Source organism: Nyctereutes procyonoides, unplaced genomic scaffold (assembly GCF_905146905.1).
Source record: "Nyctereutes procyonoides isolate TBG_1078 unplaced genomic scaffold, NYPRO_anot_genome, whole genome shotgun sequence".
Lineage (NCBI taxonomy): Eukaryota > Metazoa > Chordata > Mammalia > Carnivora > Canidae > Nyctereutes > Nyctereutes procyonoides.
In genome coordinates this window covers 1,772,736-1,794,378 of record NW_026575045.1, presented here as the reverse complement: position 1 = coordinate 1,794,378, position 21,643 = coordinate 1,772,736, and the positions used below count along the sequence as shown (strand labels likewise).

The window sequence follows — 21,643 nt, the reverse complement described above, 5'->3', positions numbered from 1 at the left end:
CCAGTTTTCCCCAAATTCAGTTTCCCAAGATTGGGATTTCCCTGAAACCAGATAAAGTAGGTTACACTTACTGAATGTTTATTCTGTGGTAGGCATTGTGCTGAATTTTAATGCACTAACTCAGTTAAGCCTCCTAATCATATTATTAATTTATTCTTCCTTTTTTTATATAGAAGGCAACTGAAGCTCACAAAGTTTAAATAAACTACCAAGGTCATATGTACAGTATGAGATACAGCTAGAATTTGAACTCAGGTCCATTCTCCCTTCATACATATATATTTTTTTTATTGGAGTTCGATTTGCCAACATATAGTATAATACCCAATGCTCATCCCGTCAAGTGCCTTCCTCAGTGCCTGTCACCCAGTCACCCGTCCTCCCACCCACTTCCCCTTCCACTACCCCTTGTTCATTTCCCAGAGTTAGAAGTCTCTCATGGTTTGTCACCCTCTCTAATTTTTCCCACTCAGTTCCCCTCCTTTCCCTATAATCCCTTTCATTATTTCTTATGTTCCCCATATGAGTGAAACTATATGATGATTGTCCTTCTCCGATCGACTTAACTTCACTCCGCATAATACCCTCCAGTTCCATCCACGTTGAAGCAAATGGTCCATTAGCCCTTCAAAGCTAGAATGCTCTAGCCATTATGCCCAGAGGGGAGATAACCTGCACTGGTATTAATGTTGCCATTAGGGTGGCCTCCAATCCATGATGCCAACACCTAATTAATTTGAATTACTTCCTTTTAAATCATGTTGCTCTTCTTTAGTTGGCAGGCACACAAGTCAGTACTTATCTGTATAACTATCCCATAATTTAAAATATAAGTGGTGTCATTTTAGAAATCTTTCTATGTAAGTGTGTGTACACTTTTAATATAAAAATAACCAATTGGTTTTACCTGGTAGATATATTATTTCTCTAGTGCTGCTCTTATATAAAATGTTGTCTACAGTGAGCAAATAGTTGGGAGAGTTTGAATTTCAATTTCACAATACAAGCAACTAACCAACTGTTCACTTTTCCTTCAGTCTTTCCCACGACTTGGGTTATTTCCATAGTCCATACTATGGAATAACAGTAGAGAATCATGGCTTCACAGTAAATGACATGTTAGTGCTCCAAAATGAACCAAATCCCTGAACAGAATTTATTTAGCTCCTTTTATTTCTCTTTCAAAGAAGAGGAATTAGTACAACATATCAAGTAAAATAATATCTACAAATAATCAGGGAATAGGAATAATATTCACAAATTCTAACAGATGACGGATGAGATGGTTCCTCATCTATGTCCTGCCAAATTTATAAACTCCTGTTCTGGAGGTTTACAAGGCTGAAAATGCTATGTGTCCACAAGTGCTCTGCTATAAAGCCCATCATTAGTTTCATGAGCAGCGGGGCTCAAACACCCACATAGCTCGCTTGCCATTATAGTAAATATCCAGGAACTGTTCTGCTTGGGAAAAGAGCATGTGTTGACAACAGAACAAAGATTGATCAGTTTTTAGGAAGATCCTTGGGAAACTCGCAATATTATTTATTTATAAGTGGAACTAAGATTTTCCAGAAGTTTCTTTTTTAAATTAAAATGTAAAAGTTAGTTACATAAGGCTATTTATGAGTGAAATGGCATTCTTAGATTGTTATGTTCCATGCATTTTATTTTTATAGGTGGTGGGGAAAAAACACAAAACCAAAAGAATGTAGAGATTAAGAACATGTCAAAGAGATGTGGGTTCTGACTGGCCTTGCCACTTATGAGCTGTGACACAGTACCAACCAACAAGGTGGGGATAAAAGTTACGGAGATAATGCATCTAACAGGACACTGGGTAAAATGTCAGGTACATAGCAAGAATTCAAAATGGTACTTATTTTTTCTTGGTAAAAGAAAGATAAATAGATAGGTAAGTAGATGTGGTTATGTCAGGACACTGATTTTACATCTCTGGCACTTACATTTCCAGCTCCCAGGTCACTATGTATCAGGCCACTATGATACCACTTCATACAAACACTGACCTCCTGTGTGTCCAGAAATAACTACCATTAGTCATTTGTCATTTGGGAGAAATAATGTGTATTTTTAGAAGTTTCTCTGGCTTGGGATGTGGATGACAATTTTCAGAGCTGAGTGCTACTTTTATCCATTTACATTACCTCATTTAATCCATCCAGTAATCCCAGGAAGGAAACAGATTATAACCATTTTCAGATGAAAAAGGCTCAAGGGTTAAATGACTTGCTTGAGGCACATCCAGGCACAGGACTTCTTTTCTAACTTCTAGCTTGGTGCTCCTTCACCTGGATAACTGCTTAAAAGACTGTTCTAAGCAGTGTCCTGGACTCAGGAAACCCTTCTGGGTTGACTGACAACAAATGGGAAGGGATTGGCTATGTGAAGGAAGTCTCTAGTCCCTAAACATCTCTATTTCACCTAGAGCAGGTCTGCCCTCATATGTTTTATATAAAGACACTTGGTGTGATGTAGTAAATGTGCCCAAAGGATTCTCCCGCTAGAACTGCAAAACCACTTTATATATATGTATATATATATATAAAAGGTTATGCTCTAAAAATGCACATTGTGAAAACAAGATTCACTTAACAAATGGAAAGGACTGAAGACATTAACAATTTCAAGGGCAGCCCAGGTGGCTCAGCAGTTTAGCGCTGCCTCCTGCCCAGGGCATGAGCCTGGAGACCCGGGATGGAGTCCCACGTCAGGCTCCCTGCATGGAGCCTGCTTCTCCCTCTGCCTGTGCCTTCACCTCTCTCTCTGTCTCTGTGTCTCTCATGAATAAATAAATAAATCTTAAGAAAAAATTTCAAGGTGACACAACGTTTAAGTAGCATAAGGGTGTCGTTCTTTCCTCTCTAGTCATAATGGCCCTGGTCCCTTTTGTTATTAGCAAAGTAAAATCCTTCTGAATTATCAACCAGTCACTAGAATGACCTCATTTCAGTCAGTCCTCAAGGTCATTACTGAAGACACTAGTGAACTGAGGAATTAAACACAGTTACAAAGGATTCTCAACTGTAAAACATCTCAAGACCTCTACCATCATAATGTGCACTGAATGCCATAAAATCCAAGTATTCCCTACATCTTTTTGATCATGGGCCTTTCCATAAAGACTATCAATTAACATGTCCTAAGCCTCACTTTTTCAAGAAAAAAAATTGGGGAAATGTTCTATCCGAGTGGTTCTTAAAGCATGGTTCATCAGCTCTCTTGGAGGTTTATTCCAAATGCAAAATCTCAGCCCCCACCCAGACCTACCGAATCTGAAACTCTTGGGGGTGGGACACAGCCATCTGTGTTTAACAAGTCCTGTGGGCTATGGTGACTCACATGGAAGTTCGAGAAACACTGCTCCAGCCTAAACCCGTACCACTTCTTACTTACTGCAGAGCAGCCAATCATAAACCATCATGTCCCTACTTGGCCAAAAACCCTTAAACACACTGCACCTAGAATAAACCCCTGCTCACCTCTCTGTTCTTACTCTGAGTTCTTCCTTCGTTTACAACCTCCCAGCCATACTACTTCTTTATATTCCTGGTACACTGGAAGACTGTTCCTATTCCAGGGCCCTCCCGTACCCTCTGCCTGGAACACTCATCCACACACACGCTCCCCCTCCTCCCACATCTGCATGGCTAGCTCCTTTTTTTGGCTCAGGTGTCAGGATCAATGTTACCTCCATGGTCAGACGCCAGTCACACTCTTCATGATGCAATTTCATTGTCTTTACAGGGGTTATGGCTATAAGCATTGATTTGTTTGTTTGTTTGTAAGCATTAGAGCAGGAAGCAGGTCTGTCTTATGTTAAGCAAATATATGCTAGATGAATACAGTCTGTCTACAGACTCGAGTTTCACCATTTTTACTTGTGGTTTGTGGTTAAGTGGTCAATGCCCAATGCCCTCTCAGCTGCCCAATGTCTTCTCAATCCCCTCTGAACGACCTCTGAGCTGCGTGTGGTCACCAGCTTCAAAAGATGGGCCTGACACAACATCCCTTAGTTAGCTATTTCCCAATATGCCAAGTTATTAATGTCTTACTGGCGAAAAGACAATACCAACTACCTTTTGGACATTAAGAAAAATGTCAACGATCAAGTGACTTTTAGAAAACTGTAAATAAAAAAACAGAAAGAAAAAAAGAAAAATTTAATTAATTATTCAATAAATAAGGTCATCTAAGTTATCTTCCATGGACTTCAAGAAGGGTGTTTTCATTTTGATTAAATAGAGCCTAAACAAATTTTTACTTTAATTTCTTTAAATTGCCCTGAGTAAAACATTATTCAACATGGTGAATTACAACAGGTTCCCTTCCTGTTAGAACCCATATAAATTATAAGGACTTGTTATGAGATTGACCAAATGTAGGAGCATTTAGCATTTTGTGACCCTGGTCACGTTTTTTAGCCCCTCATAATCCTGGGTTTCTGCGTCCATCAAACTTGGATCACAAGAAATACAGCAGAGTAACTAAGTGAATTACATGGGAGAACATGTGTCAAAGTGACCAATAACAGGTTTTTTGAATCTTAATCCATGCCAACTGTTCTGCTAAGCCCTTTAAACATGCTATGTCTTTAGTTCTTATTCACTATAGGTAGTACTATTCCCATTTTACAGAAATTGAAGCTGAGGGGTTAAGTACTTTGCCTGAGGTCAGAGAGCTGCAAGCATCAGCCCTGGGTTTTCCAAAGCAAGGTTATCTAACTCAAAGTTTCTTGTCTTAATCATCATCCCTACTGCGGGTGTAATGCCGAACACAGGTTCCATCTACCACATAGTAGGTGTTCTATAGACGCAAGTTTATCTTCCCCTAGCTTTCAGTAGTGTCCCTGATTCTTTCCCCATGCCATACTGCCAGAAGGCATTAATATCTTTCTACCACAATACATTTTAGTAAACATTTCTTAAGTTTTACCTCTCGATGGAAAAGTATCCCAATTACCTGAGAGAAGACAATTTGAATTATTTCAACTTAAGGTGAACTCCCCTAACTGGCTACACAGTACGTCACTAACTGTCTTTACTCTTCTTAGGATATGTCACATAATGTGTTTGTGGCAAATTGACTGTCTATGCTGTGTGGTGTGATGTGATGTAGCAGAAAAGAGATGGGCTTTGGGGTCAAATGGTCCAGGGCCCCACGACTCCTCTCTGCCACTGACAAGCTGTATGAATCTGTACATATTTTATTCCCTGAGTATTTTTCCTCATTAAGAGATGGGGAGAAAAACCTGTCTCTTACAACTGCTGCAATGCCTAATGCCTGGCATACTCTGGGCAATAATAACATTAGTTCCCCTCTTTCACTTCACTTTGCCCCACTCTTTTGATAAGCTCTACTACTGTAGGTATTGAAAATGCCTCCTTTGAATTCCAACAAAGGTTTCTGACAGTGCTTTAAAATAATGGAAATTGTAGGTGAGATGAATGCTGCACATCCAGGTAGCTGTCTGGGGAAGTGACAGGTTTACTTCAATGATGCACCACTGCTGAGGGAAGCATAAAAATTCTGCTATTAAAATTGCTCTTGGAACCAGTTTGAGTCACTCAAGAAAGACAGCTTGTTATTCAGGCTTTTTTTCATGGTTCACCATCACCCCTCCCTACCTCTTTACTGGCACCCCTTCTTATCTCAAAGTCAAGTCCATGCTCAGTTCTGGGATGGGTGAAACTTTATGGTATTTTTGGCAAAAAAGAAAAAATACATATATATATATATATAAATATACATATATATGTATATATAAATATAAAATGACATTTTGACCATGCTCCTTATTTATCACCTTGGGTTCAAATGATCTTACTATTTCTAACAATCACAAAAGGTTGAAGATTTAAGTGAGGAAATACTCCAAAAATCTAAAGGTAATTTCAAAAAAGGAGTTTCACCACTGATCTGATACAATGGAAGCAATATGGATGGATGTTTAGATATAGCCTCTGATCGTGACTATTTTGAAGAGACTTTATTTGGATTCAGTTCATATGTTCAAGTTAGATAATTTTAAACACTGATGTAATATGAAAGTTAGCCATATAAAAATATTGCAATCAGTTCAGCAGGATTTACTGTGTATCCCTCATAAGTCAAAACTATTCTAGAAGAAATGCTTTAGATTATTATCTGGAAACTTTTTAGACTGTATACTCAACCAGTAGTAGAATTTTGAATGTGCCCTAAAAAAAAGAATTTTGAATGTGCACCCCAAATTGATATACAAGTTAATTTATTTATATGTTATATACATATTCGTTCAATTATAAGAATAGGCCTGTATTTGTAATGTATGTGCATTAGGAAACATGTAACACTACAAACTGAAAGACAAAAATGTGTGTGCGTGTGTATATACACACATTATTTTTTGTCCTTATCTCTGTGGTGGAGCTTCTTATATATATCCGGCACATATTTGTACATCCTGCTTTGGAGACCACTGTTTTAAATGACAATGTTTGTGAAAAAAGGCGCTAAGATCCTTTTTCTAAATGGCCATTAAGCAAAACTGTTACCTTTCATATTTGTTTAGTGACATGTATTGTTTACACCAAAAATCAAATACGGTGCAGATTCACCAAGAGTGCAACACTGGAGTAGTTCAAGTAGGAAATACCTGAGTGCAATTCATCCTTATTGGACTAAAAGACAAAACTTAATGAAATTGCTAAAAGTTGCATGCTGGGCTCACATGAGATCCTAATGAATGATGTAATAGTATAAAGACACAGGGAAGGTACTTCTATAAGTGTAATATGTAAAGGCACCAACCTTAGCTATACCTTTGAGTATGGTAACTGAAGGCAGGGCAACATGTTCTGAGCTGACTCTGGTCAGATTCTGAAGCCTATGTAGTGACAAGACTCAAACAGCAATGGCCTAAACTACTATTTCCCTGCAAGTATTCTGGAGTTGCCTATCTTTACACTAGCACTCACACAGCGTACACCTATACAGGCCTAAGAAGCTAGCTGACTCTGAAAAGGATAGCAAGAAGAAAGGGAGAGGAGTCATGAGACCATCTGTCTTTGAATTTGTGTGTGTGAGGGGATGTTATTTCCAGTTGCTTTTTATATGCTATTCAAAATTCTTTAAAAAAAGTTTTTATTCATAAATCCAAAGGAACTTTCAGACAAAGATTACTTCCTTATTTCAACTGGCATTCTATAGCAACATTTGGTGTGATATATTAATTCAAACAACTTCTTAAAGTTTCCTTATTAGAGGATAATAGATGATTTTATAATGTTGAAAGTCCATTTTAAATTACACAATAATTTTTATAACTGATTAGGTCAGAGGACTAAGCTTGCTTTTGATGCAGAAAATTCAAAGGCATTATGAAAGAAGAGAAAAAAAATCCAATTTCGTATTACTTTCATAAATTTTGCCAGTTCTCATTAAAGAACAATGAGCCACTGGAAATTAATTAAGAGCAGATTTGACAGCCTGCAATAAAAACACTTTAATGTATCTGAATTGCTCTGGATTTTTAAAAAAGATTTATTTATTTATTTATTTATTTATTTATTTATTTATTTTAGAGAGAGAGAGAACATGAGTGTGAGAAGGGGGAGGGGCAGAGGGAAAGAAAATCTGACGCAGACTCCCCGCTGAGCATGGAGCCTGACACTGGGCTCAGTCTCAGGACCTTAAGATCATGACCCTGATCTGGATTCTTGAACATAATAAAATTCCAAGAAAGTGTCTTCGGGTAAAATTTCTTGATTTCTTACCTTGCCATATTTCTGGGCATAAGACCCTGTGAGCAATGAGTGAAAAACAATGATGGTTTCATCCAAGTCCCAGACAAATACACGCTGAAGAAAAAAACAAGTATCAAAGAATTATCAAGTTCCAAGAAAACAGAAATCTCTTTGGACGTTGAAAACATCTGATTTTGCAGTTGGATATAATCTCAATACCATTTTATAAAAAATTACACTACTCCATTAATTTTTTTCCAGGTTTGCCAGATGTTACTGTGATAAAATCAGAGGGGGAGAAGTGATTTTAAAAAGTCATAAAAAGCTTAAAGATCAGATGTCCTCATTTGAATGGATTCATCTAAATATTTACTTGCAGTTAATACCCAAAAAGACACATTTGAACTTAGGACATAAGTGTACTTGAAATGCTATTTTAAAATATTGCTTTATGGATTTATGAGATTCTGCAATTTGTGCAAAGGATTAAATTTTTAAAAATATTTTTAAAAAATCAGTGAGTGATCCCTAAACAGAAATTTGGGTTAGATTAAGCTATGAAATGAGGGCTGTTTAGTTTGCACAGTATTTAGAAAGATTTCAAATTACTGATCAACATTTCATGATTTTAGGAGATTTCACAAAAACGTCAGGGTTCTCTGACCACACCAGGGAAACTGGAAGATATAAGCAATGCTGACTGACATTCCACATGGCAGTGATGGGTGTGCCTCCTTCGACTGGGCCAATGCTCCCTGCTCCCCACATTCTGCTGGCTCCCTAGCACCATTCACTCATTTATATCATCTGCTTGGTTCCTAGACACACTAGAATGTGCTACTGTCCTTCAGGTAAAAGAAGTGATCTTTTATGAAGAGGCACAATGATTATTATTTGACTTTACCAGATATGGAAATTTGGATATTTTTCTTAATTAAAGGATGTAGCTGTGTAAAAAGTAACACAGTATGGTTAAGAATAGTTTCTCCTGATATTTTATAATAAAAAATCAACCTGCTTAGCATTGATATATCTCAAAAGAGCTCTCAACCAGAAAATAGGATGAGTGGAAAATTTTATAGATATAAAAATGTTAACCTGTATCAAAAGATTGGAATTCTTCCTATTTTTCAGAAAACAACTTTTCCTTTCCATACAGATTAACTTTACCTTTTTAAATTTTATTGACCCCCCCAAATTTTATTGCCCCATATAAACATCTTTCATTACCTTAATACTACCAAATAGAGTGTCTCTCAGAAAATTATCCCACAAACAATGGCTTTATTTTTTATATTTTAACTTGTGCCAATTAGGATCAAAAGATGCAATTATCTAGGCCTAGGATTTGTAAAGTATCATCATTTTTAAGTTGTTACTGTTTTTAATTTTGCCATTACAATGTATGAAATCTCAAATTTTGGAGCTGTGAAATGCCTACATGATAAGATCCACTCATTTCATGATATATCCTTCTTGTTTTTTTAAGGTTGAAACCTTATGGCACTGTGAGGTATAGAATATATCATTCAATAAAATAGGACAACATATTTCACTCTTTAAGGGTAAGTTAGCATACCTCCAGGTCACTGTCAGGAGGCGGGGAGGGATTATTTTTTCGGCCTCTTCCTCGGGATTTTGACCCAGAACTCCTGCATGTTCTTTCATCAAGATCTTTGATAGGTGTGGAAGGGCTCTGCACCGTATCAAACTCTCCTAGAAATAACATGATTTGTATCAAGAATAGCACTTCATTTTTTTTATCAGTGTGAGTCTTTGTTATGAATTATCTTAACAAATATTATATAATAGAAAGTTTCTCATGACAAAAAAAGATTTATCAACCCAAATAAACAAAAACCTAATTCAATAAAAAATTTTGCAGGTCACACAATTCCTCATAGTTTCAGTCTGTGTAATCTATTAAATCTGAATGTGTTTTATACTCATTATGTCTTCACCTTTCCTGTTTCTACCTCCACCTACATATTTGTCCAAATTTAGATCTGTTCACATCTCCTTATGTCAGTCAGAGCTCAAAAGAGGAGATATCTTCTGGATCAATCCCATCTCTCCACCTGCAAAGCAGACTCCCAACCTCACCCACTTAGGGAATCATGCTCCATTAGTTGAACCCTCTTAACTTTCTTCCAACTTCTTGCTTTTCTGTGGGCTACAGACTAGCTTAAAAGTCCTTCCCTTAACCTTGCATTTCCACCTAGAAGGTATTTGCTTGCTATCTTCCCTTTTTTAAGTGATACTCTTTGAAGAAAAGTATATAACAGTGCTGTCCAAAAGAAATATAAAGTGAGCCACAAATAAAACCACATATATAATTTAAAAATTTCTAGAAACCACAGTAAAAATATAAAGAAACATGTAGAATTTAATTTTATTCATATGTATTAATTGAGCCAATATAACCATAGAGTTATCATTTCAGCATGTAACTAACAAAAAATTGTTAATGACATTTTACATAATCGCTTTTTCATTTTAAGTCTTTGAACTCCTATGCATTTCACACTTACAGCAGGCTTCCAACTGTACTGGCTATACTACAAGTGCTCGATAGCCACTTGTGGACAACGGTTGCAGCAATGGACAGCACATCTGTCTCTACTTCCTGACATCTGACTTGTCATAATCAGTTCACCAACTCTAATAATACTATTCTTACTCAGAGTCCCTGATGTAATAGACAGACACAGACCTTATCTTCCTAGATGCCCGTACCATGTTTCATCCTCTTAAACACCACCTCCTCAGAGCCATTACTTGGCAGCTGATACCTTGTGGTCTTCTAGCTCTAGAGCTCTCCTACCAGTCCTTTTCTGTCTAGGAGACACGTATTTTCCTTTTCCCATTCTTTGTATGCTGGTATTTAAGAGTTCCAATCTGTGGTCACTGTACTTATTCCACACCGTCTGGGTGATCTATCCCTCTCATTGGTTAATCACCTTCTCTGAGATGACCCATACATAAGTCCATACCTATAACGAGGCCACATCTTACAGAAATTTCAGATTTTGTATCTGACTTCTGCATGGCCCATAGGTACCTGAAAGTCTCACATGTTAAAGCTGGTGATGGAACATTTTATCAGGAAGAAGGACTGAGCAGTGGCAAATCTGTGGGAGCAGGTTAAAATAAACCGAAGCCACAGTGAGATGCTGTAAAACCTCACAAGTAACAAAAGTCAGACTTACTGTAGGACTTGAAGCATTTCACTCAAGTTCTCTGAATCTGTATGGGTAATAGCAGCTGCTTTCTGAATTACTGAGGTAAAATGATGTATGTTTAATTTAATTTAAATCATATTCATAAACATTTCTAGGCGAGTCTGATGCCAAACTACATTACATTTAAATTATACAATTTTTAAATATAAAGAAGTTATAACTATTATGCTTTATCACACAATTATAGAAAATTATTATGAGGACAGCCAAGCAGTTATTAATCTAAATTAACAAATCTGAATAAGCGGGACAACATCTAGGTCGTATTTCTTCTGAGAGGTCCTAAATAAATAGTCATTTTTACAAAGTTGACCTGTAATTATTTCTAATGATTATAACATCTTCTTTGGGAAACATTAGGCATGTCAGGACAGCAAAACAAAAACAAAAACAAAAACCCCACATGTTTGTGCTTCAAATATTATTTGAAAACATTGTTAGCATAGTCCCTATCATAAGTTTCTGCTACCGACTATGTGAGAGTAGACTGTAATAAAAATGTTCTAGAGGTTTCAGCTGAATATCGCCCTATCTTGGAGTAAACTTTCAGCTTATTTGCACAGGCATTAAATGAGGCTTTAGGTATTTAAACAAACACATGCCAACTTAAAAAAAATCACATAAAAATTTTTCTATTTTTAGTTATTTTTTAAGCAGAATTTTCGTAAGGTTACTATGCCCTGCAAGTCAAATGTTCTCGTTCTGATAAAATGCTGATTCAAATTAAGCCCCATTTATTAAGTAAGCTTATAAAATATTTTGGATGACTTCCCACAAAAACCTGTCTTTCTACTCATGACAGATCAATTTTCAGCTGTTAACTATCATGAGACAGCTTTGTTCTTGCAAAAATGCAAGAGCTGAAAGGTCAAAAACTTGCAAAATTCCAAAGCTGTTGTGATCAGTTATGGGTGGCTGATTGTTGACTGGATCTATAAAGAAGGAGTTTGGCAGGAACAACTCAGCTATTAAATGAACTGGAGAGCCAGCTGCTAAAGAGCAGAAGGAAGAAGAAAGGAAAAGGCTAGACATAGGAAGTGTCCGGGTTTCAATAAAAGTAGGATTTGATATCACTGATTCTTGCCAAGTTACAGAAGCCTCTTAAAAGGGTTTTAAGAATTTGGACAAAATACAGACAGAAGTGTTTTGATGAGCATAGAGGCATATCCTTTTAAGAAAACTATAAAGAGTAGCTCCACATTTTTCCTTAGTATGTGTCATGCACTGCCTTCTTTCTTAAAGTGTATTGAAATATGTGTTTGGCTCTATTCACTACTCATTATGGCTGTGAGATTCTTCCATTTTGTAACCTGGAGCAGTTGTTTGCTTTTTCCTTCATGTGGATAGAACTTCATTATATGTGTTTACTATACTTTATCCATTTTGTGAGTGAATATTAGGTTATTTTTAGTTTTAGGCAGTTACAACAAATAAATCTGCTATAAACGTTCTTGTACATGTCTAATGGACATTAGCTCCTATTCTGCTAAGGTATATTCTTAGCAGTGGGACCGCTGGGCCAGAAGGAAAAGGTATGCTCATCTTGCGTAGACACTGACATCCTTTATCAAGTGTGGTTGTATTAATTCACTGACTAGCAACAACATTTTTAGTTGTTCCACATCCTTGCCAATACTTACTATTGCTAGTCTTTTTTATATTAACCACTGTGGGGGTATTTTGGTCTCATTATAGTTTTAATCAGCAACTTCTTGATGAATAATCATGTAAAACCTTTTTTTTGTATTTTTTTGTCCATTTTGTATCTTCTTCTTATGAGGTAACTTTAAATCTTTTGCCTATTAAAAATTTGGGTTATCTTTTTCTTATTGATTTGTCAGAGCTCTTTACTGTAAAACATTTTTTACATATATATGTCTGACTTAAATGCCTCTTTAACCCAGTCCATTTGGTCCTTCATTATTCTTTTTTAATAATGGGAGAACCAGAGGCATATAAGATTTTAAATTAACTTACCAAGATGAAATAGCTCCTATGCAGAATGCTGATATGATTCCAGAATTCCTGCTTTAACCACTAGGCAACACTTTCTTTCCCAAATAGCAACAGATCCTCCATCTTCCAGGTTACAAAGAGGTCAAAATTATATCTGTTTCTACCCATCAAAAGAATATATAGACTTTAAGCAGTTTTGTGAGAGTAAGGGCCAATGAATTCATTGAAAGATCTTCACAGTAAAAGAGTAGGTCCTGAAGAGTGTGTGTGAGTTATCTGGGCTCCTATAGTAACTACCCAGGTGAAACTGTTCTGACCTCTATATCTTTTGAAGGTGCTATCCTTTCTTCTGATAAAGGGAAAAACCAGGAACTTGAGCTCCACTGGTCATTAAACATTTGGTGACACTTTTTTTTTTTTTTAAGAGAAACCTGTTAATTCCAGTGTCTCTGCCAAATTTCACTCAGGTAATTGCACAAGGGTACATTAATCCTGCATGTAGGGAAAAGGCAAGTTAAATGTGGCCAGTCCTTTCTGTCTAAATCCTCTTGTTAGCTTCAATGAAATGCATGAGCACTTTGTCTTCCTTCCTGTCCTTGTGTGAAATGCCATGAAGCTATGGAAAATCTACTGAGTTCTGCCTAAGAAACTGGCTTCTTTTCAAAGAGTGAAGTGATCTTACTGTATTCTTTACTTTTCTGAAGCACCTGTAAAGTTTAATTAGCTAATGTACTGTAATGTTTGCCAAGGTCTCAGTGTAAAGGATGATACTGTTACAAATTACCAATTATATTTCATTTTAAAGATGTTTAAAACATTAAAAGAGGAGGAACTACAAAAATCTCTGATTTTAATGTGCTAATCACCCATCAAACTTTCTTAATGTGAATCAAAAATCTAATATAACTGAGATTATCTTTGGTCAAAGGCAAAAAGAGATCTTTATAAAGGTAACAAACCCAAACATCTGTTCTTAATCAGTATACTACTGTTTCTTTAAATACATTGTCAAACTGCCTAATAAGGTAAAGCCAATAACTGAATGCTATTGCAATTTCCAAATAACATCAGTCATTACCAATTGCCCTAGGCTTTTCTTGGGCCAACACTATAGTGGTTGAATAATTCTCCTTTAATCAGTACAAGAATGAATAACTACACCTTCCAAGCTTTGGTTATTTAGATACAACTTCATTTCCTTTAGGTTTATCTCTAAGCTAGAACCACTAGCTGTCTACTATAGAATATAAAGTACGTTTTTATTTTCAAAATGAGAGCTGTGAATAAGTAAATGATTTATGAAAAACTGTGGATTTAATTGTTAGGTCTCTGCATTTTGTCCAAAATGCAGAGCTGGTCAATGGGAAATACTTTTCATATCCCTTGAACCAAGTACCTCAAATTTCATCAATAACAAAGAAAAATCCCATAGTTATAAACTTTTTGACTTTTTGGATGCATGCCAGATCTTGAAAGGCAAAATCAAACTCAAAACTACCTTGACTAAAGGTCTGGGGTCACAGAATTCCCTAAAAATCCAGACATGTGCATTGTTATAATTTTGGTTGATAGAATAATATAGTTATAAGTAAAAAATTACTTCTTTAAATTCAACAGAAAGTCTGATAAGATCTGAAATACATGTCAAACTGTATTGGTTGGTGCTAGCAATCAATGGGCAGCTGAAGAAATTGCATTCTGATAGTGACTGTGAGAATGTTACACATGGATGTGTCACATCCAAAGTCAAACATTCAGAATATCTACATGCATTTGGTATTTTAAATGTAAACAAAAAAGCTATTCTGAATATTTATTATTCTTTAGTTAATGGGAAGTATTTATCAGTGTCCTTCCTGCAGAGACTCTTTTGTGATCACAATGAAATTAGAGCTAAATCAACCTTTAATTCAAAGTGTTACCCAGTAGATATCATATTTGAAAACCAAATGTTTTTCACTCATGGTAGTTCTAGTCTAGTAAAACCGTCTAGTAAAAACCACCTGCTGGTCCTGGTCCTATCATTCAGTCTCCAGTATCTTGATGAACAAATACTTCTGTGATTTTGTTTTTGAACACAGTCATCCTACCTGTTTTCTCTATGTATTTACTATTGAGAAAAATCTTTCACAGTGTGGTAAGATATCTCCTTAGCTAAAACATCTTCACTATCTGTTAAGCAAGTATTCTGAAATCATGTTTGCTTTTTCCTCCCTTCCATGCATCCCTCCCTCCCTGCCTCCTTCCCTCTCTTTCTTCTTCTCTCTCTCCTTCCTTCCTTCCAAAGATTTATTTATTGATTTGTTTGAGAGAGCACAGGCATGCGTGCAAGTGGGGAGGGAGGAGAGGGAGAGGGAAAGGGAGAGAGTCTCTAGTAGGTTCCTTGCTGAGCAGGGAGCCTAACATGGGGCTCAATCTCATGATCCTGAGATCATGACTTGAGCCAAAACTAAGAATGGGATGCTTAACTGTCTGTGCCAGAAAGGTGCCCCACACAATCTTTAAATTGAGGTAATATTCTTGATGAAATGCAAGTACTGAGTCAATGAGGATCAGGACAGATTTAGAACATGGGATTTAGGCTGAAATGAGTTTAAGGTGACTGAGGCACTAAGGGTGTAATATTTAAGGGCCGTGAAAATGAATGTCTCCTTCAATTGTGTGTCCCGTGCTTCCCTGACCCTACCTTAGTCCTGGCCCTGCATAGGACACAACTGCTCGGAAAGGCTGAGGCTAGATGAAAAGCCTAAACAGGAGCCTTATGTGGGCAAGGACCAGAAATTCAAGGGGGCTGTGTGGTCACAGGAGGAGGATCTAAAGGGAAGATAAGGAGAAAGAAACTGAAAGTAGGAAGATGAAGTCTAGTAGAACACTAAACGGTTTTTCCTTGGGGTCATAGTTAGAGACCCTATTCTGAACAGGCAACCAAAAAGGAATGATGTCACCATTCATCAATTCATGATGAATTCAAGATGAATTCAAGAGCATTTCTTGGCTGTTAATTGAAGTGTCAGCTTCATTATCATTTTTTTTGTTCAAATTAGTTATCTTGCTAATATTCCTCCTATTATAGATGCATTTTCCCTTTTCAACACCTACACAATTTTAATTATTTGCTTGGTATTTGTCCTGCTTGTCAAATGGAAGCTAAAGGGATGTAGAGAACTCATTCACTACTGAAACATCAGCAGTACCTGGAACCTAATAGGCACTCATAAATAATTGTTAAATGGTCTTAAATCTTCTTGGAATCACTGGTCCAGTTAGAAAGAATTTGCAGTGTTGTGACCATGTTTCTTGCCCTTCCAACACTGAGCAAAAAAGATAAGTGTGCACCTTGCAAATAACTGAGGGCAGAAATATAACCTTGAACATATTAATGGTGATCATAAAAATTCTTAACTTCATTTTTTAAGATCAAATCTTGATAGTTCTTTATATATTCTGGATACAAGTCCTTTATCAGATATGCGTTTTATGAGTATTTCCTCTAAATCTGTGGCTTGCCTTTTTATTTTTGTAACAGTGTCTCTCAAATCAAGCAGAAGTTCTTGATTTTATGAAGGCTAATTTCCTTTCTTTTAGGGATTGTGTTTCTAATGTTGTACCTATAACGTGTATACCTACATATGTACCTACAATATTATATAATACTATTATTACATAATAATCTTTATGTAAAAAAATCTTTATGTAATACAAGGCTACAAATACAAGGCTACAAAAATTTCCACTATTTTCTTCTAGAAGGTTTACGATTTTAGCTTTTATGTGTATTGTATTGGTGAGTTATAAGTCAAGATTCTGTTTTAGGATTTGTTTTTTGTTCTTGCTATTATTGTTGTTATTTTCACATACAGACATCCAATTGTTCCAGTACCATTTTTTTGAAAACAAACAAACAAACAAACAAACAACCCTTTATTTTCCAAATGACTTTGCGCCTTTGTCAAAGATCCATTTTCCAGTGTATGCATATTGGGTCTATTTCTTGACTCTTTATTACTACTTCATTGTCCTATGTATCCTTTTGCCAGTACCACACATTTTTGATAACTGTATTTTATAATAACTCATGAAATCAGGCTATGACAGTCCCTAAACCTTGTTCTTATTTTTCAAAATTATTTCAGCTAATCTAGTTTCTTAGCCTTTCCTTGTAATTTTAGAATCATCTTGATGGTTTCTCCAAAAAGTCCTGCTGGAATTTTGAATAGGGCTACAATGAATCTTTATTAAATTTGCTTTTAACTTTAAATACTTCAGCTATGTCAGCAAATTCAAATCCAGTAGCACTGAAGATAAGCTTCTGACAACGAAGAATACAATGGATTTTAAGTAAGTTCTAAACAGACAAAGATATTAAACTACCTACCAATGATCCTATAAATCCTAGGAATGTAGGAAATGTTCACTGGCTGGAGCTACTGATGACTCACAAAGATGAAGGAGCTAAATAGTTTCTCAAGCTTAAAGGAAGATAATATTATTACAGCTTTTCTGTATTGTCAAGATCTTTACAAAAGAAAGGCAAAAGGTCCACTGACCTATTTATATTTATATCCATATATATATATATATGAATGTGTAGTGTGTGTGCATATATATATATATATATTTTTTTTTTTAAATTAAAATCTCTTAACCATCCACATCTAAAAGAAGGGTTTTTCTGAAATGCCAGAAGAAAAGCCTCATCTTATACAGTGGTACTGGTATAGATTAAACATCAGCATAATTACATGACAACTTTCAGCCTTGTTTCCAAAATGTCCTTTTTTCTGAATATTATTAGACCCAGCAAAACATAAAAGTATTTCACCTGGATGAAGATCTGTACCTGGTTGGCTAGTCAGTCCTGGGAGAGATTCCTGCAACTGATAGGTTGAGGTCGAGGATGACGTGCCATCAGCTGTGTTATTTGACGTCATATATGCTCCATACGTTGATGCTGAATAATACTGTGCATACTGGTTTTGGCCAAAGGCTGTGTAGGATGGGTAATCCTGAAATAATAATTGAGACATATGTGTGCCTGAGGGAGAAATTACTTCCAGTGTGCTCCAAAGAAGAGCAATCACTATGGTAACTGAAAGATTAATATTTGGCTCCATTTGTTTTGGAGTCCACAATTTTGAGGTGATCCTAGTGAGTGCACACAGTTATGAACTACCCTGCTGGCTTTGCAAATCAGGTCCAGCAAAATTCTCAAACTGCCTAAAGGTTTCATATACCTCACTTATCCATGATTACTTATTCAAGGATGTACATCATAAGGTCTTATGTACTAGAAGAGGAGAAAAGAAAGAGGAATGAGTCATATTCACAGCACCGGTTTTTACACATTTCCTAATATCACCAGCAAGGAGATGGTATAGCTGCCCTTCTCATCTTCCATAGGGACCTTGTGATTTCTGCTACCCTTCTGGGATACTCTTGATAATTATGGATGAAATAAAGAATAAATTAAAAAATGAGTAAGAGTTTTTTTTACTCAGCCTTTCATAGGCAATGTGTCATCTAAGGTCTTGACTTAAAGTCTCTAGTGAGATTTTCAAACATTGAGTTTGCCTCATTTGCTAGAGAAAAAGAGGAAGTATTGGATCAACTCCTCCAACCTGCCTTTTATTAAAAAATTCTAAGACCCTGAAAGTGGTCTAAGTAATCCTTCAAAATCCTTTTACATAATAAGATAATGAATAAGAATTTGTTGCAATAATTGGCATTTAATGTATTTAGCATGTTTTAGCCCAAGTTGTTATGAGTGATGACAAATCCTTGGTCAGGATTGATTCCCTGATACTTGTTCCTAAGGGAACAAAGGTCCACGTCTGATGTGGTTTCCAAAATGGGAAATTCTCTGTATAAGAAAATATGTGTATTATCAGAAAGGATTAAGTACAGTTGACCCTTGACCAACATGGATTTGAATTGTATGGTTCCCGGGATCCCTGGGTGGCGCAGCGGTTTGGCGCCTGCCTTTGGCCCAGGGCGCGATCCTGGAGACCCGGGATCGAATCTCACGTCGGGCTCCCAGTGCATGGAGCCTGCTTCTCCCTCTGCCTATGTCTCTGCCTCTCTCTCTCTCTCATTCTGTGTGACTATCATAAATAAATAAAAATTAAAAAAAATGAATTGTATGGTTCCCTTCATATGCAGATTTTTTCCAGTAAATATAGTACAGTCTGTAAATGTATTTTCTCTTCCTTGTGGTTTTCTTAATAACATTTTCTACTTTCTAGCTTACTTTACTGTAAGAATACAATATACAATACATATAATATATAAAGTATGTGTTAACTGTTTATGTTATCTGTAAGGCTTCCTGTTAACAGTGGGCTATTTTAGTTAAGTTCTGGAGCAAAGGTTATGCATGGATTTTTGACTGCGTGGAGGGTTGGCACCCCAACTCCCGTGTTGTCTGGTCCAATTCTAGTCTGGCAGAAAACTAAAATTCTATTTGTCTATTAACTTCAGGATCTGATGTTCCTCTTTACCACCTGTAAGCTAAGGAAGAAAACCTCTCAGCAATACTTAGACAAAGTTCCTAGCAACCTATCTTTCTCAAAGTAAAATATTTAAAACAGTACTTACTTGGTTGTCAGGCAGTGTTCTAAGTGGATTTACAACCTCATTTAATCCTCATACTCTCCTATGTGGTATTATTACCCCACTGTGCATTGAGGGGAACGAAGACACAGTGTGGTTAAGTCTGCTCAATGTGGGACAGCTAGTGAGCTTCAGAGCTGGAACTGGAGCCCAGAGACACTGACTCTGACATTAGTGTACTGACACTCTACCTGAGGTTGCCAACGTCCTCATGGGAAGATGGAGGGAATTACAGGAAAGGCCCAGATTGCTGGCTCCTGGTGATTAAAATGTCTTTTTGTAGTCAACATATCTTAAAGATCTCCTCTTCTCTTCATCCCACTATGGTCACCCTGGTCCAAGCTACCTTCACTTCCTGTTGGAGCTGGTGGACAGGTTTTCTAATTTGTCTCATTTCTATGTTGAGGTTTCTCCAAAGTGTAGAAAGCCAGAGTAATCTTTTCAAAACATAAGCTGTATGATGTTATTCTCTTGCTCAAAATCCTTTAATAACTTCCCACTGGGCTTGGAATAAAATTGAAATCCCTTACAGAGGGATACACATACAGAGCCTTACATACCAATACAGTCTGACCTACACAGGGGCAGGCCTATGTTTATACATTTGCTTCCCCATCTGCCCTCATGCACAAACTAAACCCTCCCCTTCTTTGACTTCCTTGGAACACCAAGGATTTTACCTCTCAGAGGTTTGGTACATGCTACTTTCTATGTCTAAAACACCCCAACCCTCTTTTTTCACCAAACCCTTAGAAGATTTGGCCTGAATATCACTTCCATAGAGAAGCATTCCACAATATCTTCCCTACTCAAAATTAGATTTCTATTAATATTTTTACTAGGACTCTGTTACAACTCCTCATGCTTTCCAATTCTATATTTATTTATGTGTTTACTGATAAGTTTATGGTTAGTAATGCCTAGTAGTATCTCAGTAGTCGCTAAGCCCCAGGAGGCAGGAACCAGGTTCTATCCACTCCTATCCTCACTTAACATGTCTCCAGCATACAGACCAGTTCCTAATACATTATAACTACTCAATAACTATTAACTAAAATAATGGACTGGTATTCCAACTATGGTCCAAAATACAGGTTATGTTTTATATTGGAGCCACTGTATTTAAATCATCAGATAGTAGTGGATCTGTTTTATAACATAAATCTTTCTTGTCCTTTATGAATCTTTTTAAAATATTTTTCTTCCACACTACTTAATAATCAAATTTCTATTTTTCCTTTTGTTACATTAATAAACATTAAAAGAAGGTAATATAATTCCTTCAGTAAATCCAAAGAGCACACGTGTGCAATAAAACTTAGATTTTAGAATATATAAAAGTCCAACAACTATGTTAAAGTAAAATAGTGTATTATCTACCATGGAAATCAAATATCCTTCTATCTCAACTACTTTGAACATGACTAAGAACTAGGGAATAAGGACAAAAGATTCTGAAGCATCAGTATATTCACTCATCAGCAATATTCACTCTTGCTCCACACATAACTCTAACAAACTAGATTTTAGAACTCACAAAAATACCAAGAAAACATAGTTAGGAAAGGGACTAAGGATTGCTAGAGGCAAGTACAGTGACAAAAGCAAAAATCATAGCTGTCAGGAAGTAAGAATCAAATATTTATTAAAATGAATCACAGAACTAAAAGAAAAAAAATCCAAGAGGCATTTGGTCTAATAACAAATATTCTGGATTTAAAAAGTCATAACCTAATTCTTGGTTGTAGTTCAATCTCTTCACAACAACTTATCCAAAAAACAAAATTATGTTTAGTACAGTTTAAGATCATGAGAAAATATGCAATACATTGTGTAATTATATGCCAAATGATTAAAATAATCAGAGCTTAAATGTTTGAAAAGCAAATTTTTAGCAACCAGAAAACCTAAAATACCCAGAATAAAACAGATCCCAAGAATTCTGGATAGCTAATTTTTACCACCTTGAAATGCCATCTTAATTTTAAATACAGAAATCTTTTTTTTCTAGGAGAATATGCACTTATATAACAACCTGAAAGTATTCCTCATAGATATGAAACAAATACAAAAAGCCTAAATACAAAA

The 21,643-nt window shown here is 36.1% G+C and overlaps 1 protein-coding gene across 10 annotated transcripts in view; it reads right to left on the bottom strand.

Annotated features, from left to right (window-relative positions):
• The window catches only part of EYA4 (EYA transcriptional coactivator and phosphatase 4), a 302,278-nt gene that overhangs the window by 27,762 nt on the left and 252,873 nt on the right, over nucleotides 1–21,643 (bottom strand). For 6 of the 10 annotated variants that reach the window (XM_055324740.1, XM_055324738.1, XM_055324737.1 and 3 more), the window contains 3 exons: nucleotides 17,769–17,952; nucleotides 9,328–9,464; nucleotides 7,779–7,862 (listed from right to left, as the gene is read on the bottom strand). In XM_055324740.1, the coding sequence (XP_055180715.1) occupies nucleotides 7,779–7,862; nucleotides 9,328–9,464; nucleotides 17,769–17,952 (405 nt within the window). The remainder of the gene's footprint in view (nucleotides 1–7,778; nucleotides 7,863–9,327; nucleotides 9,465–17,768; nucleotides 17,953–21,643) is intronic. The other 4 variants (XM_055324742.1, XM_055324741.1, XM_055324744.1 and 1 more) reach the window with 1 other exon arrangement.